General features: G+C 41.6%; 1 protein-coding gene across 3 annotated transcripts; it reads right to left on the bottom strand.

Moving 5' to 3' along the window:
* Positions 1-1,143: 1,143 nt before the first annotated feature.
* LOC309693794 (5'-AMP-activated protein kinase subunit gamma-1-like) lies at positions 1,144-26,874 on the bottom strand. 3 transcript variants are annotated; one of them, XR_014272705.1, is made up of 16 exons: positions 26,199-26,871; positions 24,862-24,927; positions 22,965-23,220; positions 13,894-14,120; positions 11,578-11,629; positions 9,265-9,371; positions 7,567-7,648; positions 6,962-7,020; positions 6,833-6,878; positions 5,547-5,601; positions 5,313-5,439; positions 4,758-4,923; positions 4,618-4,655; positions 4,381-4,527; positions 4,108-4,291; positions 1,144-3,069 (listed from the first exon to the last, which is right to left on the bottom strand). XR_014272705.1 is itself a non-coding variant. In XM_082513341.1 (16 exons), exons 1-16 carry the CDS (start codon positions 26,280-26,282, stop codon positions 3,038-3,040), a joined length of 1,638 nt encoding a protein of 545 aa, XP_082369467.1. In that variant the 5' UTR covers positions 26,283-26,871; the 3' UTR covers positions 1,144-3,037. The 3 variants fall into 3 exon arrangements, 2 of the variants coding, with proteins under 2 accessions (XP_082369467.1, XP_082369468.1); XM_082513341.1 differs by having other exon boundaries at positions 4,198-4,291; XM_082513342.1 differs by lacking the exon at positions 24,862-24,927 and having other exon boundaries at positions 4,198-4,291; positions 26,199-26,874.
* Between the last annotated feature and the right edge of the window lie 686 nt (positions 26,875-27,560).

Raw genomic sequence — 27,560 nt, forward strand, 5'->3', positions numbered from 1 at the left:
ATTAACTACTTATTTCTTTAAAGTGTACAAGTAAGTAAACGCTACACACAGTAGAGTACCTCAATGCATTTATTCATGTAGATGTGATCAAAAAGCCCTGCTGAAGTTCAAACCGAGCATCAGAATGAGGAAGAAAGATGATTTCAGCGACTTTGAGCTTGGCATCTTTGTTGGGAGCCAGTTGGGCTGCTTTCAGAAACTGCTGATCTTCTAGGATTTTCCCCAACACAATCATCTTTAGGTTTCACGGAGAATGCAGTCATAATATCAGTATTGACCAAAGTCTCACAGGAATGTTTTTCAGCACTGTGTCGAATCTGTGCCATATAAAGGCAAAAAAGGGGGTCCAAGCAATCCAAGGTGGCCAGCGAGTGCATCGTCCTCATGTGTAGCACACCAACTTTGAATGCTGCACTTCAGGGTTTAGGTTCACTGGAGGGGTGTGGGTGTTAAAATTGGGACACTATTGCAACAGTGTTTTTGAGAGCTAACATCGGTCTATTGTGAAATGTGTGAGAGGTCAGGTGATCATGTGTTTGCATAGTGCCAAAGGCCTGTGTCCAAATCGGAGCGCACACATTTTCTCAGGGGCAAGTTTTACTGCTAATCTAAATATATTTAAATACACACATAATTAAAATCTTTTTCTTTTTTTTTTTTTCTTTTTTTTAAATCAGAATGCAAGGACTCAAACTATTTAATGAAAAGCATTTTTACACCATTTTATTACTTTTGTCCAACTTATTTTTCACACTGAACTGTATTTCTTCAGTTCCTGTAATTACATTCAAAGCCTACTAAATACATTTTTTAAAATCCGGTTTTATTGGTGCATTTTTAACATTTTACCATTTTTTGGTGCTGAAAGTTTGTATTTATTTACCGCTGTCTCATTTTGATGTTAGCATTTTTAAGCTTACATTTTTTGCATTATTACATTTTCTAGAGGAAGCACTAGAAATGTGCGCATGAAAAATGCTATAAAAATACAGCTGAGTTGAGCTTCAATATCGACCGCTCCAGGATCAATACGTCTTGTGAGAGTTCACGTCGTGGAGCATCTAGCCTAGTAAGTTTGATCTTACTTTTTACCCCTAACATGCATGAAAACCCCCACCCCCCTCAAAAAAAGAAAAACATGGCTTACAGTACATTCAGTGTCTCTTTATTTTTCTGCAGCCAGAAAAATAGAAAAAGTAAAAGAAAACAAAAGAAAAAAAAACAACATTCATACTGCTGAAGTGTAGTTTCTCATGCTTGCACATTTACAGTACATGTTGATCCGTTACAAAGTTTCTCTGACCTACACATATTGCCACAATGTATTTACAAAAATAACATGAAACCTGCAGTCTCTCTTCAAACACGTCAGTGTTCATAAAAATAAAGCTTTCTGTGACACATTTCCCCAAAACGATCCTATTTACACTCGAAGATGGAGATGAGTCCTGTCGAGCTACAGCTGAGATAACCAGACTGATTTGAAGATTCAAAACTACTGAAAATAAATGGGAAGGAGGGGAGAAAAAGGGCCTTTTCAAATATTTAAAAAAGGCTTTTTCCCGAACCAGGTGTTACCATTATAAAAACCCATACTTAACTCTTATTGATCACTCGTGACTTAAAGCACTCCTGGCTGACAGAAGCGTGCATCCTCCCTCTGAGCACTGCGTAACAGCGCCAGCATGATTTAGGATTTTCTTTCAAGAATAAGATTTAACAGAACTTCTTGACGCTTCTGGCACAGTTTTAAATTTATGCCGCCCCCAAACCAACCAAGTTAATGCACACCTTTGAAGAAGCAGGTACAATTTGCACTCTGCTTCGATATTACACATTCATACTCATCATTGCACCCATTTTACAACATACATTTCTGTGGAGAGAAGAAAATAAAGGCACAAATAAATATTGGGCATTGAGTAGGTCTGTATTGGCACTGGCAATTAATGGCGTCAAGTGGCCACATTGCAGGTGACGTGTGGTTTTGCTACCAGTTAACGCTCGCCTTCCTACATGACTTAAACTTGTGATGACAGCAGCATGATTGTAACTACACAACCCGAAACGCTGAATCCCAAACCCACCAGAACCCGTGTTGACGTTTCCAAACTTTCCCCAGAAAGAGACCGTAATGGAGTTTATCTGTGTTAACAAGAATCAGCCACAACATAAGAACCACCATCCCAATACTGTTGGCAGGTCTCCGTCACACCACCAAACCTGCTGTAGTGTATTGAGAATGGAGACAGGACCCTTGGGTGTCCTGTTCTATCTGGTATCATACAATGAGGGCAAACCCCTGGTGGATCAGGTCATACCTGTGCTCCCCAGGGATGACTGATTAGATTGGGATCTGGGAAGTTTGGAAGCAGTTTACTGAAGTGTTCCTGAGAATTTTTGCCTTGGGTGTCAGAGATGGGCTGGTTCAGGTGGTTGGTGGATGGCTATAGCCCCTTTCCACTAATCTGAGGCATCTGTACACAACTCATGAGCATCTTTGGCACTTTTTTTCCCCCGAGTTTTCTGCAATAACATGCAGAAAACTCAGATTTTTAAAAACGTTCAAACACTTTTTCTATGACCTATTCTCGTTTCTTCTAATTTAGAGTCTAATCAGTCTTGTTTTAGCAGAATCATCAAGCAAGGAATGTTATGTACCTCATAAATGTCAGAACCCAAAACACAATTAGAACACACTGGACTCAATATTTACTCCGCCCATCAGTGGTTCTAATGTTGCAGCTGATCAGTGTCTACACCCTTAACATATGCATATCTGATCAGTGTTAAAAAAACAAAACAAAACAAACAAAGAAGAAATTCAGGAGAGAAAGAAAAGAAAATCCAATCTTCAGTGCAGAAGTCCACTTCACTCAGCAGTCTAGCTCTTTGGGTTCCAAGCCTTTATTAGTGCATTGGTTTCAGGGGTATCTGGGACCTTCAGCCTGGCTCCACTCAGCCTTACACTCCCTACCTTAATGTTTCAATTTAATTACTCCCACCACATCTCCACTTAAGCTGATACATCCACATCTTATTCAGTCGCGTTCTCCTCCTTACAGGTATCTGGGGAGCAGAAGAAAGAAGGGGGAGAAAGGGGGGGGGGGGGGGGAGCACAAGTTATGAATTAACAGGGAAAGTAAATATAAATATTGCAGTAGAGACAGGAGCAGAGTTTAAACTTTAATTTGAGCCTTATATTCTTTTTGATTTTTGGAATTAGGCTCGACACCAATGACTGGAATTTTAACAACCATTTCTGTGTAACTGCAGTTACACACCAAGGTCAATAAAAGCAGGTGTGTGAGCACAAGTCTGCCTGCTGTTACAACATCCCGCCAACTGAACTTCCTGTTTTATCAAAACAACATTTTTTTATTCTCCTTAAAACTCTCCACAACTGCCCCGCTAGACTTTGTTTAGACTCAGGAAGAACCCGAAACGGCTTGAGAGACGTCAATAAGAGCTGGGTTAAAAAACAGAATTCATGAGGTGACAAAGGCCTGTGTGCTGCGTTTTCTTTCAAGTACTTTGCACCATCTCTTATTCTGATGGGGTTATAATCTGAACAAACCACACACAAAAAATTAAATAATAACTGTGCAAGCATGTTAGTTTCTTTCAAGCACATCAATACTAAATGTAGAGCTTGCTGCAGGCCAAACAAGCCAAACATCAGCAAAGCAGAGCATACATAGTTCATTAAAGTGTCTGGAGGGAGCAAACATTTGGACCGCAGTGGAAAGCCCTTTGCAAAACTGAAGTACCGCACGTGTACAATGAATTCCAGTGCGATACTAACGTGGACTCATCCTTGTTAACAGAGGTTCCCTTTATCCTACTTACACATTATTCCTTGTTTCTAAACAAAAGCCACTGTATACTGAAAACCACCAAACTCTCATTTACTTTTAATTTTACTCAAGAACCGGCTGCAAGTTTTTTCATCTATGCATTCTGTCCAAACACAAAAATCCACACAACACTGCTGCACAATGCTGCAGCCAGCAGGACAAACAGGACACCGGACAAATGGCCACCATGCCTCTTCATAGCCAGCTACAGGTGATAGTCAGCTGCAAGCCAAACAGGCATGTTTCCTACCTCTGGCAGGGTTAGAGGGCAGGTGGGGAGAGAGAGCTCAAGGTCCAGGGCAGAGGGGGAGTTGACGCTAGCAATGCTGAGCATCTATACCTGCAGGACTGAGCACCAGCGCCTGAAGGATGTCTGACAGGGAAACGATGCCCTCGATACTGGAGCGCTCATCCACCACCACCAACCGATGCACCTGGAGCAATAACGCACAGTTACAGGTGAGCTGGAAATCAGCAGTGGGGCTACGCCTGAGGAACTGAATCCAGCGTCTCTGTGTCTTACTTCAGCTTTGACTATTCTGTCCACAATGGTCTCCATCGTTTCCATTTTATGGCACTTCATAACTCCTTCGAAGTACTGAGAGCGATGTTTCAGAGCCTGGGTCACTGAAATGTCCAGATTGTTGTACGTCTTCTCAGCAGCCAAGTTCTACACACAACAACACAATCAACAAACAACCAAACAACAGTATGCCCCAAGTATTTGATAAAGCAAAAAATGCGGTATGTTTAAACTTACAATCACATCAAACTTGGAGTAAATATCCACAACTTTGCCTGTAAGAAAAGGAACAAAAAAAAAATCTAATCAGTATAAAGTTGATTAGGTTGCGTTGATAAAAAGGTACACGATGCCAGTATTGAAGTTTGTGGTCTCACCGGAGTCATCCACCACAGGCAAAGCAGACACTCGCCGCTCCACAAAGATGTTGAGTGCTTTGATGATGGGTGTGTCTGGGTGGATGAAAGCAATGTCGTGGTATGTTCCGATGCCCAGCTCGCCAAGAGTCTGTTTCATAAAAGCTGGCTTTGGCATCTCACACATCTGAGGCACACAAACACTCGTAGTGAAGAGGCAGGAAGACGTCAAAACAATTCATCCAATTTCTTCCTTTTAAAAAGTTGACCACTAGGGGGAGCCAATTAAGTGAAAGTGAGAGAAGACTAGAGAAAGCACCTTGAAGGTCTCCAGCCTGCATAATCTTAATCAGTTTGTGCCCTGTATTGCTCTATATGTTGTTCTGATTTTTTCATGCTTAAAACAAATTTAAAAAAAGAAAAAAAAAGGTTTGTTTCTTATTGAATCATGTATGTAGTTTAAAAGCCCATCTAAAGTTCATAATACACATTTGTACCTATATAAATTTAAAAAAAAAAATCAATAAACCACGTTGATCTTATGCATGCTAATGCAAGCTGATGGGTTGGACTCACAAAGAGCTGGAGGAACTTGAGGATCCTCTTGTGTGTGAGAATATAAAGTGCATTCCCTGTAACGGGGTCGATGACAGGCAGCCGGTGAATTTTGTTTTTGATGAGAGTGTAGACGGCGTCAAATAGGCTGCAAGCACAGCAGACGTTAGTTGCAAAAAAATAAAAAATAAAAAATCCTCTCACTCACAAATACGTAACGAGACATTACACATTTTATTCCTTCTGAAAACATACCTTGCATCTGGTGATATGTTCACCAGAGGTTTGAATGTTGCTTGAAGGTAAACCTCTGCAAGGCAGGAAACAAAACAATGGTGGCTTACAATCACTTCTACACAGACAATATATGCATCCATATATTTAAAAGAAAAAACAAACAAGAATTTAATTATTTGCTCAGTGTTTTTCATACAGTCAAATGAAAAAACACCTTTCACAGGATTTTATGCAATACACCCCATAATTCACCAGCTTGTGGAACCGCCTTTAGCCTTAACAACTTGAAGTAATTATTTTCTCTATGGCTTTATCAGTCTCTCACATTGTTGGGGAGGAATTTTGGAGCACTTTCTTTTTATAACGTCGGTTTGAGTTAATTGACGTTTGTGGGTACTCGTAGCTCTTTTAACTGCCACAGCACTTCAATAAGGATGAGGGCTGGACTTTGAATCATTGCAACACCTTTATTCTTGCACTTTTTCAGACATTCTGTTGCAGATTTGCGGCTGTGTTTGGGAACACTTCCTGTTGCATGACCCAGCTTTAGCTGTTGGACCGCTGGCCTTCATGCGTGACTTCTGGCAACCCTTCCAAACAAGTAATAAGTGTTCAGTCATTTTCTAATTGTACCGTGATGAACTTTAACATGCTACTCGAGGCTCGCAGAGTTCTCAAAAACCCGAGTCTGAGTGCCTGGTTTTTGGCAGTTTCTCTGAGCACTGTGCAGTCTGACCTTGGGGACATTTTGCCAATGGGCCAATGTAGCACTGTTTTAACACACACCTGAATGCTCCAGACCAGTAAAAGCAAATCTGCTTTTACAGAGGTGATCAAAATTACTGATCATAAATTAATAAAGAGCATTTCATTATCAGCACCCAGCTGCTACTCTTAATTCCTGTGTACACAGTAAGGGTGTACTTAGTTTTTCCACATGACTGCACAGAGTCCTGTGAAAACCTTTGCATTCACATGACTGTATGTTATTCTTTCTAGTGGAAAGTTTGACATCATTTGTCTTATCCATTAAGGAATCATTTGGTCTAATGGGGTTTCATTTTTATTATCAGCGTGTCATTGGATACAAACAAGTACAAATAGTTTTGGGTCAGGTGGAATTTTCTCGTGTATCACACTGACTTTTCTTTTTTAATCCTTTCCACACTCCCAAACAGACAAACAGCATTCCTTCAGCCTCAGTCCAAGTCAGGTATTTATTCATTTTCACACTTTTCTTTTTTTTGGTAAAAATGAAAGAAACCCTTACAATATCCATGCACCACAGGAGAACAAGCACTTACCTCTCCACGTCTCGAGCTTATGTTCCTCTAGTTCATAAATTTGCACCTGAAAGAGAACCAAAAGAAAACTGTACGTCTTGGTGGAACGAGGGGTAAATCTCACACGCCTTAGCTGTGACCTGCACCTACCATCGGTGACTTATAGTATCTGTGTAATATGATGATGAAATCTGTGATTGTCAGCATTCCTGCAATGAAAACAGGCATTAAAAAAAAAAAATCACATTGAAATAATGAATAACAACACAGAGCCAAGCCTGCGTGCAGCTGGGTAGAGACAGCGCTTATAAGGGCGTGGTCTAAACAGCACACCACAGCTTTATTCTCACACTGACTCTGCATTCATTATTCATCACAAGTCGTTTCAGTAAAGCACAGCAAATCCAATTCACCTCTGCTCTGCCTTTTGACACCACTGTAGTGACAGAAGTTTACAGAGATGTTTTTCTCATTTTCTTTTTCTCATCTAAATTCTTAATACAGGATTTCTTCTGCATTTTATAGCTTATTATACAACTCTATTACAAGAACTTAAACTCTTGAACTTATACTCACACGGTAAAATGTGTAAAAGTCGAATACAGACCACAATTGACTGCATCTTTGATGGGGAAGCTTTTTAAATGTCAAAAAAAAAAAAAAAAAAAAAAACCCAAATAAAAATAGCAGGTCCTTCAATAAACTGTATTTTATTTAGTGAACAATAAGAAAGGGGTATTTGTCAAGTTTCTTACCCACAAAGCTTTGCTTCTCTGTGTCCCATAGTGGAGCAGCCCGCACACCGTTGGCTACCAGGGCAAAAAAGGCTTTCTTAACCTGCCAAAGAAACGTTGAATTGATTGCAGGTGGTGACTGTTCTGTTTATTATTCTGTGAACTCTTAGGAGTTAACGCCTATCATAAACCGATACACCTTTACCGGCTATTTTATTAGTTACACCTTCATAGTACTGGGTTGGATCTGCTGGAAACATTGCCCAGTAATTTTGTCAGCTGCACATCTACGATGTAAATCTCCTGTTCCACCACATCTCAAAGGTGCTCGGCTTGACTGAAATATGGTGACTGTAGAGGCTACTTGAATGCAGTGAACGCGTTTCTTGAACAATCAAGTTCAAGATACAAGTTTTGAGATAATTTGAGTTTTGTGACATGATGCTGGAAGCAGGTAATAGAAGATGGTACACTGTGGTCATAAAGATGACCATAAAGATGGACATGGTCAGCAATAATAATCAGGTACTCTGTGTTGTTTAAGCACTCAATTGTTACTGAGGGGCTTAAAGTGTGCCAAGAAAATGTCTCCAGACCATTACACCACAGCAGCCTGAACTTCATCTTGTTTACGCCACACTTTGATACTAGAATTGTAATTTTGCAGCAGAAAATAAGGCTCATCAGACCAGACAACATTTTTCCCATCTACTGTCCAGTTTTGGTGATCCCACACACATTTTAGCCTCTGTTCTTATCCAACAGGCACCTGGTGTGGCATTCTGCTTCAAGGTTCAACCCGTGGTGCTCAGAGATGCTTTTCTTACATTTTACGTAGCGAGTGGTTATTTTTGTTACCTTCTCTATCAGCTTAAAGCAGTCTGCCCATTTTCCTCTGACCTGACATGAATAAGCCATTTTGACCCAGAGAACTGCTTCTCATTGGATATTTTATTTTTTTCCAGACCAGTCTCTCTAAACTCTAGAGACGGTTGTGTGGGAAAATTCCAGGAGATCAGCTTCTGAAATACTCAGACCAGTTCATCTGTCACCAACCACCATGTCACCTTCAGAGTCATTAAAGTCATCCGTCTTCCCCTTTCTGATGCATAACTTCAACAGGTCACCTTGATCATGTCTATATACCTAAACGCACTGAGATGCTGGCATATGATTGAGTGATTAGATATTTGCATTAATCGTTGAACAGGTGTACCTAATGAAGTGTATAGGTTTTCTTTTAGGTCTTGTAGTGTTTTTTGTCAAAACCACAACATTTTAATATGACATGAAGAGCTATCCAAGTATTTCACAGACTAGATTAGATACATGAAAATTAATCCTGAATTGCAGTCTTATTGTCATGTTAAGTAGAACAGTACTCAAAATCTCTTGTGTAGTGTACCTCTCAATGACATTAGTTTTCCTTGGTTTTAGATAAGGATTATTAACCCATTGCCTTAGTGCATTTAGTAGTTAAAGATCTACGCATCAAAGACTTTCGAGGATTAGTGTTTAACAGCTTTATGACAGTTTGATCAGCCACTTCACAGAAACTGCTGAGAGGTAAAATACTTCAGCTTAGTTTATTGAACATTAACTTAGCCTGAGTGCCTGCTTCGGTTTTTAAACCAAACAACAACAACAACAACAACAACAACAAAAAGTCATAACAGCTTTGTCTGCAGTCAAAAGGACAGAGCATATTATTGTGCTTACTTGGAGTGCTGTGTCAAACACAACCAACTTGGAGCTTGTGGGGACGATGTCATAGCACTTGTGGGATTTCATAAAGCGCATGTAAATATCACTCTCGGGTTCAGCAGCTGCGAAACAAAACAAAAAATAAATAAAACCAGTGTGAAAACACTTCCAGACCAGTGTCATTCTATCAAAAAAGCAAAGCAAGCTGTGCTCGTTTAGTAAAATCTAAAAATTGGCATCATTTAAAACATAGTAAAGTGAAAGCAATCTCTCCTTTCATATCAATACAACATTCTGTCATAAAGCTGCTGACGTGCCAGTTTACATCCATCCTTTACATTAGCGCCATCTTGTGGCCACAATTGTCTCTGGAAACAGGCGCAACTCCGCTTACATCTGGTTTCACTGAAAACTGTTGCGTCTAGATTTCATAGTTATTTCGTGTCCTGTTAAAAATGGACTGAGCTTGTCAAGCTCGGAGACCAACAGCTGCTTCTAGTTGTCTGCACTTGCACATTGTGGATAAATCTCAGGCAAGCTGGCTCTGCATAGGGTGCTGTATTTTGTGTAGAAACAGAGCTAGCAACCCCAAGTAAACGGTTTCTCTGATTCATCAGCGTAATACAAGTTTTCTCTTACTAACCAACAGGGTCAACATGTGTAATCTAGAGGAGGTCAAAGTGTTATGTAAAATAGTCTTTAATAACTCATTTAGCACCTTATTAAAGAAAGTCCTGATAATGGAGACCAAACGTCAGCTCTTACAATGTCTGGTGGTGCAGATACCACCACCACCTTCAGTATAATATCAGTTGGGGGGGGACCAAATAAAGTTTAACCAGATATTTAGCTAAGACATCACCTTCATTTTAAAAAATATATATATTTAATGTACTCTGCAACAGACTGCTGACCTGTTCAGAGTGCATCCTTTATTTTGTCCTACGTCACTTGGGAGAGTCTTCAGACTCTGAACTCAATACCAGGAGGCATGTCTGTGTTTCTGAACCAGTTATTTCAAGATTTGTGGTCCTACAGTACAGCTACATTACAAACATGTGATTCTACAGACTATAAGTTACTTTGTGTTCAAATTAATCTACAGTATTTAAAATATCCATATAACACTCACGGGGAACTTTTTCTGCAGAACAATTTTTTTTTAAATTTTTAATCACAATTTGCCAGTGATATGATTTTATTTGTAATGAGGTGCTTTCATTGGGTTTTAGAGCTAACGGTTTTAAAACCTCCTCCAGCACTGTCAGCTAATAGTAAATATTTAGAAGATAACTACAGAAGTAATATTTTAATTTCCGTACAGAGGAAGGGGGAAATCTCACAGGGAGTATAAAACGAGAGCTTGGAAACAACACCACACACACTAACCATTACGGGACTGAACCACTTACAGCCACTTTAGTGCTCCATCTTAGAGATAATTACGCTTTAAACATAGAAGTACACAAACAGTGGGAAAACATGGACAGGAAAGTACTGCAGGAGATAACATCCTTGCAACATGTTGCCGTGACAGAAAATTCACAGATAGGTTCAAGTAAAAGCTCATAAGTGATTTAATGCATCGTGTAAAATCGTGGAAATTATTTCAGTTGCTTAAGGTCAATTTAAATGTCTTTATTTTATTTTAAGTTGGTTTAGGAGCTTTCATTAACATTTCGATAAATATTCGTTTTATATTTCAAGGAGATGACATAGTTAGCACACCAATTAAAACCCTCCCCTACATGCTGTGAAGAGAGAGAGTGTGTGTGTGTGTGTGTGTCTCCTTTGATTACCCCAATACATTGGCACCCAGCAGTCTGTATTGGTTATAATATGGTCTCTTGGGCAAATGTATGCGCATTGATTCGTCAACCCTGCCGCAACACTCAGCATTTAAAACAGTGACGACAAGGAGACGGGAGGCAAATAACGCAAACACACACACACACACGCGTTTTGAGAGCACACCGGTAGAAAGCAGTCTGTGGGGGCAATCAGCAGGGTGGTACTGACACAATTCGGATGAATAGCTGGCCCTCTGTGAACAGGTCTACACACGCGCCGCACACAGCGCACTGCGAACGGGGGGGGGGGCAGTTTTTTTTATTTTTTTTTTATTTTTTAAACGTGGTACATTCACCTGAATCTGGCAACACGTCTTGATCATCTTCACCCTCATTATACCGAGCCAGGACTGATTGAGGTGAAGATAGCGCTCACACGCGCACGCACACGCGCACAAACACACACACACACGCGCACAAACACACACACAGGAAAAGGTGAGCACTAGATCAGCAAATATTGCAATTGGTAACTTACCATCATCGTCTAGATCAAGTTTCTCCAGCATGCCTTCGAATAAACTGTAGACCTAGGAGAGAGCAAAGGCACAAGTTCGCCGTGAAGAGCGCAGCAAGTCCCCACAGCACACACACAAAAACTTTGCTGTAAATTGTGAGAGCGCAGCAGCGACGCCGACTTTTTCCCCAGCGGCCCCAGGAGACTGTGATCGCACCGAACGCGGTGCGCAAAACAACCAAAACTACTAAACCGCAACGTGCGATCCTGTCGCTGTACCGATTACGTAAACCTACAACAGGTCCGCTAAATATACGCAGGTAACGCGATAAGAACCCTCGCGCAGAGGAGGTACAACTTTAGCGGCACAATATTAGACTTCTCACACACGCACACACCCCCTTAAAAACTCGCAGTGGAACAGTCCTGATCCATTTGCTGCAGCGGAGGAAACCAACGCTGCTCATACAGCCACTGCACAGACGCGTGAGCAGTAATCCAGCTGCAACGAATCGGCTCAATTCATTGTTAAAGCCTCAATCTGCTAAACTCACCACAATAACAGTCGCTGGCACGAAGAGTGTGGGGGGGAGTCGGCGGGGGTACAGATAGAAAGCAGGAAGCACCGTGCGCTCAGGACACACCCCTCCGTGCAGCGCAACCTGGGTGCTTCGCCATATAAGGAAATCCCTTGTGTTGCTTAGCAGCAAGAAGCTGGGGATTCCTTTGTCACATCCACAGAGATAATTTCTTCAGACATAACGAGACACATGGCTGAACTAAAGCAACTCTTTGGGGTCCTTGTAGTAGGAGCCCGAGAATATGGCATGCAGATTGTGCTGACTCCCTCTCCCTGACAGCACAGTGCAGTAGCCAGCCGAAAATATGCTGTCATGCTGAGATATTTGCATACTAAAAGTGCGCTTGTTGATACCCGATTTCCCCTGGCTCCTAATTTGCAAGCACATATTCACAAGAAGCCACTGCAGCACAACGGGAGAGCATCCGCATGCCTACTCGTGGATGTTCAACAGCCCCCACCCCCTTCCCCCCTGGTGTTGCCCTGCAACGGTGACACAGCGCTTCTCTTGTCCAAAAAAAAAAAAAAAAAAAGAACTACCCCTGCACTTTCATAAATCTCTGGTTGCGGCATCGCAGTAGGCGCCGCTTTTGGGATAAAGGAGAACTACGGAGAAGCAGACAAGCGCGGATCTATGAATTTAATCACTTCTGGCCAAAATGTAAACTGCAACAACTTCAGTTTATTTTCCAAGTCTCCCTTAAGGTATGACAGAGGAAGTGCAGAGGAGCTGACCCGCACCGGCTCATCGCCCTCCAACCACAATCGTGTGTCCCTGGGTGTTAATACCAACCGTATACAACACTGGTGATGAAATATTGATTTACCATCGTTCCACAGAATCCACAATCACTCAAAGTAGACGGGTCTTCGGATAATTATTCATTAAAGCAGCACAGTGAGCGATGGAGTAATTCCTCTCTAGCTCAAAGAAATCTGGTATAAAATCCAGACACAGGCTGTCAGAATCCAAATAAACCTTCAGTGAAAAGTCTTGTGACAAAGACTGAACTTGTTCTCAGCTGTTTTTCCGGTTACAGTCAATTATGCAGCGGCTTAGCTGACACTGAAAGCTGTTTGAGTTATGTCAAGACAATGTTTACACCCTCTCCTCTGCAGCTAGAGCAGCTCAGAGCTTATGGTACAAACAAAGTCCTGCTGACGCAAGAGCAAGGCTTGAGGAAAAGCGAACCTGAATTAAAAGGATTTGCATCTCTGCCTTTTGTACACCACTTTGCAGATAAACTCATGACTCTGAGTAAACAAAGCACATGACTCATAGATGGGAGACATGCAAGCCACTGTTATTCAGGCACAAAGGGAAAAAAATAGTTATCAGCTTCCCATGGAGTCTTTTTTTGTTGCCAACACTGAACCGGTGCAAAAATTAGTTTACCTGCAAGGAAGGAGGATATGGCTCAGTAGCCTTGTTGTTGACCTAAACACACATATTTCATGCAGTTAATTCCTGATCCCTGAGACAGTTCAGTCAATGCCTGTGAACTTGTAGCGCTCTCTCCAAAAACTTCCACCTTGCATAGTTATAGCATCATTGATCTGTATCTGGAGTTTTGAGATGCTGTACATGAAGTCTGGCTTATGTTTTGTTTATTTTGGTGCAGGAATGTGCAGCAAACCATCTGAAAGACTCACTCTAACTTCCACTCTTTTAAGAGTTAAAGCTCACAGGCATTGGGTGAATTGCCCTGGGTCAAAGATAAATTCTTAAAATAGATTTTTTATCTTTTTTGACTCACTTGTTGTGAGGTAGAATAAGGTGGCACGGGGCTCGATGAAGGGATTGGGGGTTTAGCAGAAGGGAGGCTGAGGCGCTGTCCTGTGTCCGGAGGTGTGGAAAGGGAACGAGAGCGAGAGCTTTGCTCCGGGCGTTCAGGGCTGGGGCCGCTCTGCTGGGCCTCCTGGGTGAACACTGGTTGGCTGGATGCCTGGGTTGGGGTGTGGGGTGGTGTAGAGAGTCCAGAGGCTGAAGAGAGATACAGAGTCCAAAATAGATATCTCAGCTTATCTCTTGTGTCTCTGGATGTCAATCCATACCGCACTTTCAGCAACACCGAGACGCAGCGCTGATTGACGTCTATGATAAGCATTGCTGCTGGAGAAGGAGGTGCTACAGTGGTGGCTGCTGCAGATGCCGTCAACGCTGTCATAGGCAATAAACGGAGGAGCAAAAGCGATCTGAACTAGGAGATTTCCATGAGCTGAGAAATAACACAGATACTGAGATAAAGCTTTAGTGGCCCTGTTTTTTTTACACAGGGATACACAGCACTAGAAAATCAACATTTCAAAGACAGCTGTAAAATCGACTTCAGTCATGAAATTAGCAACATATTCAAGCTTTAATAGACAAGTGGGAGCATGTTGAAGATTAAAGAAAAATATGACACTGATTCAACTGCAAATCTTCAAGTTTATGCCTGAAAAGCAGCAATGACATCAAATAAAGAGTAACTGAACTAGAAAAGCTTAAAAGAGTTTCTGCACCCGCTGGGTGGCATGGTGGAGCAGTAGTCTCCATGTTCTCCCTGTGCATACACGTCCTCCAAATAATCAAGCTTCTTCCCACAGGCCAAAGACTCTATATAGGCCATGGATGCGAGGAAGCTGAAGCGCTGAAAGTATGAATATATGGTTTAATATGACTGGTAGCCTAAAGCACTTTGAGTGGTCACTAAGACTAGAAAAGCACAATTTAAATACCAGTTGATCTAATGTGGGTCACAGTGGGGGAAAAAAAGAAAACACTATTCATCATTGTAAATATTATAACCATAAAACATTTAAATTGTATGGTTAGCACTGTTGCCTCATAATAGGAAGGTCCTGGGTTCAAATCCATCATCTGTGTGGAGTTTGTACATTCTTTGTCTTCACCCACAGTCCAAAGATATGCACTTAGTGGGGTTTGTCCGTGTGTGTACAACCTGTCCAGGGTGTACCCCACCTCTGATTGCTGAGATAGGCTGCAGATCCCATCCCAAGTCCCTGAATTAGAAGAAAATGGATGGTACTAAGATAGAAATGCCTGAATTATCCATTTACAAATAAACAAAAGACCACGGTGGTGTTTGTGGGTTTCACTTCTTCCGTCGTGTTAGACGTCCTCTCGGGACTGTGTGGGATGTAATTACAGTCTAGCTGAAGTCTAATTAGCAAGAAGTGGAAACACCTGTGCGGGTGCATAAAGTCTTTTGTTTTTGTTAGTCCATCTGAATCTCAGCCTGGTTAGTGTCTTGGTATTTTGTGTTAACATTTCCCCGTCCTCACTTTAAGTCAGACACACTCCAGGTCTGCTGTGCTGAGAGGGAATCAGGCTTGAATCCTGAGTCCAAAAGCTGAGCTCCTGTTACTCATCTTTGGATTGGAAACTCATTAACGCTGAATTTGATGCATGTCGTTATAATTAAATGTGAATGTCTGAAACTAATCAGATTAAAACACAAGCAGAAGTAGAATAAAAATGGATTTGAAAGCTATTTAATGCTATTTTAATACGATTTTTGTTCACGTACACTGAAAATGTAATTTTCTTTACTCCTATGTTTACGCCACACTTTAAATATAAATGATACTGACTCATAAGTCATAGACTTTCGTGAGGTATATTCAAGTTCATTAATTAAGTGGCTGTGTCTCTATAACCACCGAATCTAAACTGTAATTAAACCTGTGACATGTTCTTCAACATGACTGCAGAGACCTGACAGCTGCTGACTGCTGAAAACAGCAGGTCTATGGTCATCCCTTTACAGCTATAGTGTACCCATCTTCTGAAGACTGCTTCTATCAGGATAACGCACCATGTCACGAAGCTCAGATCATCTTAAACTGTTTTCTTGAACATGACAATGAGTTCACTGTACTCAAACGGCCTCCACAGTCACCAGATCTCAATCTGATGAAGCACCTTCGGGATGCGGTGGAATGACAGGACCAACTTGGTGGCGCTATCACGTTAATATGAACCAAAATATTTTCTTGGATTAGTTTTGAAGACAAAAAAAAAAAAAGAGGGCCAGCTTAGTATTTGCGTGATGTACCTAATAAAGTGTCAGGAGTGTAACTGGAGAAAAGAAGGTCTTTCTTTTGTTCTTTGTGTCCCTCGAGCATAACCACGCCGATTACAACATAAGCAGCCACATTAAACATAACTCCACTGTGAGAGTCAGCTGTCCGTGACGCAGCTCCTCCCGGTGAAGTGTCAGATTGTAGGTGTGTGTCACATGACAGCCACCACACACGCTTTTCACATCAGGCGCCCACGATCTTACGCAGGGTGACATGCGACACTCACGCTGCACTGGCCTCATCCCAGTGACATATTTCTGAGGCCAGACAATGAGTGACATGCATGATGTGGAGCAAACGGTTCAGATTACAAGGCCTACAGCACGGGACATCCAGAACGGTTATTACTGACAGTCGGTCTCAAGCAAGCATCAGCATTAGTCAGTATTTATATTTAAATATTCCTAGGAAATAAAGCATGACCACTGTAAACTTAGTAAGCTGTATTTCCAAATGAGTCAGCTTTAAAGTCTGTGTATTGGCGTCGGTGTGGATTTGTTACTTTACCTGTTAAAAAAACAAAACAAAAAAAACAGTAATTACATGCCTCATAATCAAAAACTAATACTGGTAATGATTAACTCAAGTTATAAGATATCTTTTCTTAAAGGAGGCTCAGTGTTTCAAGCAAACATTTTTGCTCGGCCTGTCCAAGCGCACTCCACACTATCTCTTGACATTTAGTTGGCGTGGCCTCTCTGATGTGCCCTGCTTCCGCTGTGTAGCCTTCTTATTTTAGCCACGCTGTTGTGGCACATTCCACAGGAGCAGATAACAGCGGGGTTGGGAGCCTTCTCTTTAGCCCAGTTAATAAGGGGCAGCTAGCCCAAACCCAGGAAACAGGAAATGGATGCCTTGCTGCAAGCAGTCCATCTAACAGGTTTTTTTTATTATTATTACATCTAAAAGTGAAAATCTATGTGTGCAGGGAGATAAAAGCAGCAGTAATTTATCATCTCTCTTTAACCTGATAATGAAAGTGCCAATTCCTTATCACAGTAACACCCTAATTTGTTGATTAGTGTATTTTCAAGCACAAATACCAAACAGGATTTCGTTCCAGCATCTGAATTATGCGAATATGCTCTTTGTTTGTTTTATATCATAATAAATTTAACAGTTTTGGGTTTGCAAGTCAGACGAAAAAGAGAAATGCAAAGCCATATTCTTGTGATTTATAAAATCCCGATGACATTTTTCACTATTTTCTGATTTTTAACCTCTTGTCAGCCTGTCAACTCAGTTATCAGACTAACTGATAGAGAGTTCAGTTCTTGAAGAACAGTTTTATTCCAAAAAAACAACATGGCTCTGCAGCCTTTAGACAAGTAAAAGTATAAGGTGTAGCTTGTAGAGATGGTAGGGATTTGCAGTCATGACACCAATCACCCATGAGGGTTTAAATAATTTTCTAGGAACAAGAAGAATTTGACAATTGGGGTCTTCGATAGGTTAGCAAAATCTCAAGTGTACTACTGACAGTAGAAACTCATGTACACAGCATTACCGAGTAGCAAACTGGTATCTAATTGGCTCTGACAAGAATTTTTACACGCAGGTGTCTACCTCCTTAAGGGTGCGGTGACTAATATAAGCGACATGGTTTACGCAGTGTAGATGCTCGGCGTCAAAGGACCTATGGGTCAGGCTGAGGCCCACAGTGCCCACAGTGAACTTCATACAGCCACATATGGACATGAGTCATTACGACAGAGGACTCTGCTCCTCTCGTCTACTCAGCCGAGGTCAGACTGGCTCTAAATCAGGAGCTGTGAAGTTTGCGATAAAGCGCCACTTGAACACCACAAAAATGACCCTCAGTGCTTTACTAACACGAACTAAACACATCACAAAAACTGCATTACATCTCCAATGGTGATCTGGTATTTTCGTTTGGCATCTCTATTACTTCTCGTTTTCCACGGCTTGCGTTCAATCGTGAAAACCTGAATGATGTACATAAATGTAAATGATTCACCCACATGTAAGGAGATGTGTTAAACGATTCAGCTCGGTGTGTTCTGATTATCTCTGCTTAAGCTTTAAGCTGAAATACTTCCTGACTATTTTAATGAAACACTCCAAATGGAGCAGCTACTCTGAACTCCCTTTGGAAATGGGACAGAAATAAGGACAATGAAGCGATGCTACATCAGGCTGAGTGCCTATAAATTGCTTCGTTATGACATAATGACAGGATCACAATAAAATAAATACATATAACTTTTGCATTTTCATCTTAAAGCAGACTTCCTTATTATTTAAAGTTTTTTCTCCTCTTTAATCTGTACACAGATTTTGGCAGTGAGCACAAAAGACCCACCGACCTGCTGATGTAATCTTCTGTTTTGCAGTGTAGCCAATGAGAACCAAGCTGGTTTAAAGGGAAGATGAACATAGGTAGTGAATGAAACCGAGAGACTTCACATTGCTAGCTAAAGGGAAATAAGACACGTTTTAAACACTATGTTTTGCAGACATACTTTAGTAGAGTTCATGGAACTGGACATGAGTATAATGGGTCTCCTTTAAGACATGAAACAACTAAAACACACACCTTAATCGCTAAATTAGCAAAGACAGACAGTGTGAATCAAGCACAATGCAGTACGTGCATGTATATGAATTTAGCCAAGCGATCACTAAGTACTGACTCCACGTCAGACCCTCCTGCATAACTTTAGCACCACTGACCTGTGTCCAGTTATTTAGCACGAATGCATGGTATGCTTTTGTGAAACCAGAGATCAGCCATGAAACCAGCCACTAAAAGAAGCTCTAATGGCCACATGAAATTACACTTAATAACCACACATACATATATAGACTAAGAAAAAAAGAAAGCTGCTCTTATTTAATATAATTTGCTATGACGAGAATAACCTGAACGGTCAATGTTAAGTATATTTATTGAGACATTTATTCATGCATTTAAAGTTGTAAGTTGATAGCATGGACAAAATCCATGAAAAAGGAATTTATACAACATTTTAGGGCAAAGCTACCCAGGAGCCAATATTCTGAGGTAATGAGCACAGCTCTGTTTGTCCAGCACTGATTTACCATTTTAGCCTGACAATGAGGTTAAACTACTACTTTCATATCACATCACCCTGCTGATAGCCATATTTATACACAGGAGCGCTCTTTACTGCAGTATCTCATTTATGAGGTTATGGGTTTGGGTTTTGGGCTGTTGGCCAGCAAAAATCCTAATGGTTCTTTTTCACTATTTTCTGACTTTAAATTACTAAATAATAAGCAAATTAAATGTTAGAGGAAATTGTTTTGAATGTCTTTCTACACATTACCAGACAGGTAGGACGCCTCGGACTGATGCCTCCCGCCTAGCCCATCTTGCTCCTTCCGTTTCTTGCTTCTCCTCAAGCTGCCAAACCTCTTCATGGAACACAGTGGGTGGTGGGCTCTAAGCTAAATTTGACCATGACCATCCGCATCACAAAAAGAGCCCCATAAACTGCCCCAGGTAAGAGTCACTCCATTTGCTAGATAAACAAAATTGTAAAGGTTAAAAAAAAAAAAAAAAAAAAATCCAGCCGCCTGTGTTTGAAGGTGTCTTTTAGGGAGGAGTTGGTCCTCTGGAAGCTGGATGCCTTCAGTGAGAGGGTAAAAAATATAACTATGCGAGAAAAACAAACCTCAGCTGTTCTGTCAAGTTCCACATTGCATTTGTTTTTTTGGAGGTACCTCTCTAGTTCTGAACAGAAACAGACAATCACAGCGGGTGCTGAGTACAAGCTACTCTACAAACCACAGAGCCAGCAGCAAGCAGGTCTAACACTCGATAGAAGAGAGTAGAAAAGCTGTGAATTCCACCGAGCCTCAGCAAAGAAATGTTCCCATTTGCGAGTGATGCAAATTGCAAGTGTGGCCAGACTTCAGCGCATTTCCCCCTTCTCTCAGGAGTGTCAGTGCTGTGACTTGTCAGGTGCAGCTGTGGGTGATGTTACTTTAATATAGCACTGGTGTCAGCAGCCTGTAAAAGGAGGCCAGTCTGGAAAGGAAACCCCACCGATTGGCTCAAGCTGCACATCTCCCCGCCTCCTGTCTGCCACTGCCCTCCCTCTGCTCGCAGAGTAAATTCAGCACAGGAACATCTGTTTCACTCCGTCTTAACACAATGTAACAGAGAGTGGGGATAACGCAACCTCAAGGTTCCCTTGCATAAACGTCTCCTTCATTTAAAATTCTTCTAAATCTGCAGTTCGACATCACCAAAGAGCTGGAGGATACGCACCACTGGCATTTGTGGAGGCAGTTGTAATTTTCGGGTGCCTGACATTTAAGATTGCTGAGGCCTGCCCCCATCAGATGACAGCAGGGGGACATCCCATCTTCTGTCAGCTGATCAGAAAGCTTCCATTCAATACCCTCTCCTACCCTTAACAGATGGCCGCCTCTTTGCTGCCCACATTAGCTGAAGCATGCCCAGCACAGATCTCAATTAACATGTTATGCAAGTGTTCCAATCTGCTCAGTGGGTCAATGGCTGATATGAATTTCAGATATCAGTGATTATCACCTAACAGCCACTGAATAAAGCCACTAAAGCTGTCATTCCACTGAGAAACCGAGAGAAAATCACTCATTTCAAGCCAGTTTGAAGCTAGTTAAGTGTGAAAGCCATAAAGCACTTAAAGTCCTTTGATCTCATCTGTGACTTTATAAAGTCATTGTGCCCTTGTAAGGCCTGCATTTTATGAATTTAGAAACTCCCTACTTCCTTTATTTACCGACAACAAGCAGCCCACAGTAGCAACAGAGAGAGTGAGAGGGGTGGAAAAAAAAAACCTCTGCATGGCTGTGTGAGGAGCTCCTGAGAGTCTGGTCACTTCCAGATAAGGCTATGAAAGCGCTACACTTGCCTTGAGCAGCGAGAGACTGACAATGTCCAGGCGACGTGAAAACACATATTTAGACCAGCGGGGAAAGAGGAAGCATTCTAGTCATATTTGCAGCAAGTGCACCTAAACATGAAAACCTGCATCCTGATGAATGATATATGTAAATGATCGAGACCACACAAACGTCTGCAAAAATACTCGTTTCCTTGCAAATATGTTAATAAAAGAGGTGACTACAAAGGTTCATTAGAACTAGTTTGAAAGTCAAATCAAGACAAACTAGGCCTTCAGTGCACCCTTGTGGCAAAACTGGGGTTACTACAAAAACATCTGACTCCAAAAAAAAAGTGAACAGATCAAGTGCCCACTCAGTGACTTTATATTTAGTTATAAATACTCTGTCGCTATTAGTCACCAATAATCTAAAGCCACATCATTAGTGAGCAGGAAGCGTGTTTTGCCTCAGACCACATCTTACACTACTAATCACCAGCAACTGGGATGGGAGGGATGGAGCAGTTGGGGTGTGTTTTGGTCCCCGTTACTATCCATAACAATCTCCAGAGGAAACGGAGCACACTGGCTTTTACAGTCTGGGCTCTAACAGAGCTATTCCAGCAGCTCTGCCAAACTGACCCTTTGCGAGGAAACAGAGAAGAATGGGTACTTGCACAAGCCAAAAAATCAATGACTCATCCTTTTAGCTGTTTGATGCTTGCTTCCAACAGGGCTGTTTCCATGTAGGCAGGGTGGGTTTTTTTGTTTTTTTTTTAATTTATGTAATGACCAACTACCAAAAAAAATGGAGACACAAGAGCTAAAGACGTGCCAGTTAAATCTGGTCTTCATAAAATGAGACCTTGTTCTGCCCAGTCTCATTTCTACTAATTTGTGCATACCAGTATTACCATTATGCAGCTCGTGAGTTTTTTAATGCGCGTACTGTGGCTGGACTCCAAACTCCAAGGATGCCGAGCTTGAAACCTAATAACAAACTGCCTGCATGGCTTAATGCTGGTGGGGGGGGGGGCGAGAGATGATAACTTAATTCTGATAATAAACAAAGCCAACCATTTCCTTTTCCTAGAGAAAGTTGTTAACATCTGAGAGGAGATTATGAAGAATGTCTGTCTGCACTCAAGCGACGGCCATCTGTCTGACAAGACTCGTGACCTTGTTGGCTGCAGAGCGGCACAAAACAAAGAAGTTACTTTTTCTCTTTCTACTCAGAGAAAACCAAAAACTCCACTTCCTTATTGCTACAAAATATGGAAGCTGATAAAAGGAGATACAGGGAGGGGTAGTGGGAGTGGTTCGGTGAATGAGTGTCTAATTTATACAGGTGTTTTTCTTTTTAAATTTCTTGTTATTTTGGTTTATTTCTTATTTATCTATAGGAGAGAGACTAGATCTGCAATTGTGAGAATTAAAGGTTCTCTGAAACCAGTCGGGTATCAAAAGGAGCGCACCGTTTTGTGTGCCGTTCTCTGGTGTGACAAAATAAATATTGTTCTCTGCACCTCACCTGATTGAACTTTGTCCTGAGGTGAACCGACATTGTCAGATATCTGATATCTGAACTGATGAACTGAAAATGCAGACGCCTTGGTTCCTGTGTGGGGGGTTTTACCTCATGTACGTACAGCAGGAAAACCAAATAATCTTTGAAATGACAGTTTCATCTATTGTGTCTTACTTCCTTTACAAGCGTCTTCCTCTTAGAACTCTGCTTTAAAAGAGGACTTCAAATATTTGCACAAGTTTCTTCCATGCATTCTTAAAACTATTAAAACAAAGATTCCAACAATGGATTCATGAACACTGCAGTGCAACAAGCAGGTTGCAGGCAGTGCAGTGTTTGCATTTCTACTTACCTCTCCTGGTTCTGGAAAAGAGTTTGATGCTCGAAGAGGGAGAACCGGACGACCGGAAGATACCGCTGAAGCTCAGTCGACGAGGGGACTTAGGGGAGTTCTGATGGGAGGGATAAGGGAAGATACTTTTGGGGGAACTTGAATTTGGCTTTGATTGAACTGGAGCAGACTGGGGACACAGAGGCAGTGTGGTGACGTCCGGGCTCTTGGCAGAACCTCCTTTGATGGGGCTGGCTGAACGAATGAGTCGCTCTCCCTGAGAGATAATAAGAAAGCAGATTTATTTATTTATGCACATTTGCAATTGCATGGTTTACGTTTAAGCGTGTAGCCACTGTTATGAGAGACAGCAAGTGCAGTGCAAAGCAAGGGGCTGTACTGAAAAAAGCAAAAGTAGTGAAGAGATTTATTGTGAAATGACAGCTGCTGATTGCACTTCTTTGGTCACTTCTCCTTTTTAAAAACAAAAAACAAAACAAGTTTTGTATAGTTGGTCGCTTTGTGACAGTTAATGGTGTCTCCTAAAGAGCAGTATGAGAAGTTTCATATGCAAGCTGCAATAAGGCACATGTGCAATCACACTACAGTTGTGGTAAAAGACACTATAAAGACTAAAAATACTGATCAGTACACATTCTAACAACCAGGGAAAAAAAACAAGTGATGCATGAGCGCAAAGATATTTGTTTTTCTACAAAGAACTGTGCCTTATCGTGCAAAACCTGTCTTTCTGTTATGTTGCCATGGTATGCAGTTCGGAGGAGCGCCACGTGATATGACAAATCAGTAAGGACACCATAACATCCACTATCAGACGATCAGCACTCCTCTTACTTAAAACTGCGGTAACAATATTTTTCAGTTGGGCCTTCTGTGTTTATGAGTGTGCCTTTGCAAGGTCGATATCGTGTAAACAGATGGAGAAATCCTTCTCTCTTTGCTGTGCCCATACCAAAACAAAACACGAGAGATGGCAGCCAATCTAGCTGGAGACAGAGAGGGCCTCCTCCCACCGCTGACGGCTGCCTGCTCTGGATGTGCCAACAACAAATCTTTTAACCGTTTGTGGGCTCGCCATACAGTGAAGCTTTTGATTATGCAGGGATCTCCGGCTCAGGGGCTGTTATTACTGAAAACAGTTAAATGCAACAGGGGTGTTGCAGTAACAGTCTGTGGAGAATAATTACTCCCACCGAAACAGATAAACTGCATGTTGTGGAGAGAAAAAGAAAATAAACACTGGGGTCTAATGGGACATAAAAAAGATGTCTGATATTAATACTAGAACTCAAAAAGAAGAAGAAATCAAGAAGAAGCTCCGTTTTGCCGTACGCTAAGGGCTGGTCCTGCTCCACAAACACATTTTTATTCAAACCAATCCCCTAACTATCTGAGAGCACACACCCATCTTTGTTGTTTGCCAACAAATCTCACCCTTTCATTGTGCAAGAGCCTGTTAAGGCAAGTGAACCAGCTATCAGGGTTTAGCGTGGATACAGATCTGCTCCTACAAAACACAAGGCGATGCAGGTTTTTACCTGCACCACGCAAATATTACTGAGATAATATGCATCTTGGCTGATATGAGGTAACAGTGGATGGTTAGTTGGTTCCTATTCAAATCAACTGGAGGAGACAGTAGGAAGAGACTGCTTTCTTTTAGAAAAATCAATTTCCTGTATGTGCTGGTGCTATGCCTGGACACTGTGGGAGTAATGTTACTGTAAGCCAGTGCGGGTTGGCAGAATTGGAGAGGATGACCTTGTCTAATATTTTGCTCTTGCAAATTCACATTTAATGAGCAGATAGATGCGTGGCAAGAAAAGCAAGCTCAGGAAAACAAAAAGAACAGTTGGCAGGTGAATGAATCATTTCACAAAAATCTTTCAAAATGTACCGTGTGGGCTCCGCTTTTGGTTGAGCCACTCGTCTCCACTTGAGGGGCATTAAACGCCCCGAAATCCTGCACATGAAGAGAGATCTGAGCATCAGGGATAAAGCAAACTTCACCCGGAAACACAACAGAAACATAAAACTGACACTTTATGTCCTTTTGTCCGCTTTTACGTGAAAATAGGTTAACCCCACCTGCTTTTGACTCTTAGCCTGACATTCAAAAAGAAGGTAAACATGTGTTGCCACTGCGGAAACTTCTGCAGGACAATGAAAGGCAAAACTCTTCTTCCCCATACTGTGGGCTGGTTTTGACATTACACTTCAGGCCGATGATGCCATGCATGTTGCTGCAGAAAGGCAGTTTTAACTGCACAGACGTAACTAGGCGAGTTTGCAGAGCTGTACTGTTATTTTATTTTTTATGCAGCTGTAATAGACTTTCCACCATGATTTTTTTTAGAATGGGGAAGTTCACATAGCGATGGAAAGCTCCAACATCTAACACTTGAGCATTAACCACAGAAACAGAGCTGCATTCATAAGGTTTACGCCACACTGGGAAGGTTTTTCCAGCCTATAAAGCTGAAATTTTGCACTTGTCCATTTGTTATTCTCGAGCAAATTATGCAGCACACTGGATCTGATAGTGGATCCATGCAAAAACAAATGCTACCAGGAGAGAAGCAGTTGTCAAGACAGAGTGACCAAATTGTTTTTGAAACATGAGGTACAATAAAGCTATAAAGCCTCCCGCAATAACAACTAGGCTTTGTGGAGCTTGTGCAGAAAATGATTACACAATTGCAAATAGTTATTACCCAGTTTAATAAACAGAGAAAACTGTAAATCAGGGCCGTATTAGATCAGCAGTGTCATCGCCTGTTTTTGTGCCAGAGTAGACCGAATAATGTTGGGTTTGCATTAGAAAAACAGGATCTCACCAGGGACTCTGTGTTGGGATTTTTCTTTCCCCACAATTATTATTGGCATAATAACAAATTTTTGTAAACATGATATGTAAACAATAGTTGCAGCCCTAACATGGGAGGTGGCTACAATCACAATAAAGGTAGAACTGCTGCACATGCTCAATGCAAAGAGGCAAAACACGTTTTTGAGTGTTTATAGGGAGCGTTTACATGCCATTAGGACAGATTAACCAAGTCCTGACTCAGAGACAACTGTCAGTCACGCACGCTCTTATGCGTCGCGTGCGCTCGCAGACTGCGATGCACCGAAATCGGCTAAAGCCCACTCAAAGTTACAGCCTTTTACCCCACCCACCCCACCATAGAGTCTCAGTAAGAAGCCAAATTATTTGATACTTCACCGACTTACTGGCATGTTAATCCGCAGACTTCTCCTCTTCTTTGGTATTTTCTTTGAGCTCCCCTTGCTGGACTCCATCACCGTGCTTCCCATGTTTTGTTTTGGGGTTTTTTTTTCCTGCAAACGCGCAACACCTTAAAAAATAAAAATACAAAATACTACTAATAAAGTGTACTGGGATAAAAACTGCTGTATCGCTTCTGCACACCGTCTACAGCCGCCTCCACCTTCCCTTTAGCCTCGACAACACTGAGGAGCTGCCTCATCCACCAGGAAGTAGGTTTGGCCGTAAAAAAAAAAAGAGAGAGGCAGGGCACACACATGTTCACAAAAAATTAGAAGGCGTGCAACAGCGAGGACTGCTTACAGGTGTTATGTCACACTGTATTTAACCCCACCCTCCTCAGAAGAGGAAACTGAGACCTCCCGCGGTCCTTTTCGCCTCGGTATTAAATCTACAGAGAAATGAAACGCCTCCGCCGTTTCATTTCTGAGGATAAGTGCGGTAAAAACTATACTTCCTGTAGCTTCTTTGGTCGCACAGCCCCGGAAGCTGCTGTCCGTGAATTTGTAAATCTCAAGGCACTGTTCGGTTTTCTGAAGCGTTGTTCTTTCACACTTCTTCGAGAAAAAGGCAACAGCAACAAAAACAAACCCCTAACAAACACATTTTAAAGGGAACAACATGTTTGACACAGCAGCGCGCGGAGCTGACTTGTGCAGATGTTTCACCGACAGATGTCAGTGCCACTCTGATTCTGGCTGGATATGAATGAAAAGCTTAAAAACAACAACAACAACAACAACAATAATTAGTGCGAATAAAATGGAGGAATCGTGACCGGTACTTTATACCGCCTGCATCTTACAGCGTGTTTATCTTACTCTTTCCGTGTTTCTTTCAAAGTTAAATGCAGGCCTGACAGCTCTGTGGTAACCTCCACAGCTGCAGGGATTTAAATATATATATATCAACATGCTTCTCTGTCCTTAAACGGAGTTAAAAACATTTGTTTGATTTTGTAGTAGCTCTGTGCTTGAAGTTCATACTTTAATAAATCGTTGCTACTATTTTCACGTGCATCTCAAGGGTGTCAAACATAAGGCCCTGGGGACAGAATCGCCCCGGTAAAGCCTTCCATCGGGTCCACTGGCGAGTTCTGTAAAATATGGAGAGACAATTTTGTGAATTTTAGCTGTATTTTCTGAAGTTTTTTCAGCTTCTGCTATTGATAAACACTAAACCAAACTAATTAAGTAATAAATAAACAATTAAATGACCAACAAGTTCCTGGTTTGTCTTTTTACCCCTCTATCTACTATAGAAATGTCATTTCCTTTCCCAAGGAGTCCACAGTAAAAATAAATAAA

The sequence above is a fragment of the Aulonocara stuartgranti genome (genome assembly GCF_965226115.1).
Source record: "Aulonocara stuartgranti genome assembly, chromosome: 18".
NCBI lineage: Eukaryota > Metazoa > Chordata > Actinopteri > Cichliformes > Cichlidae > Aulonocara > Aulonocara stuartgranti.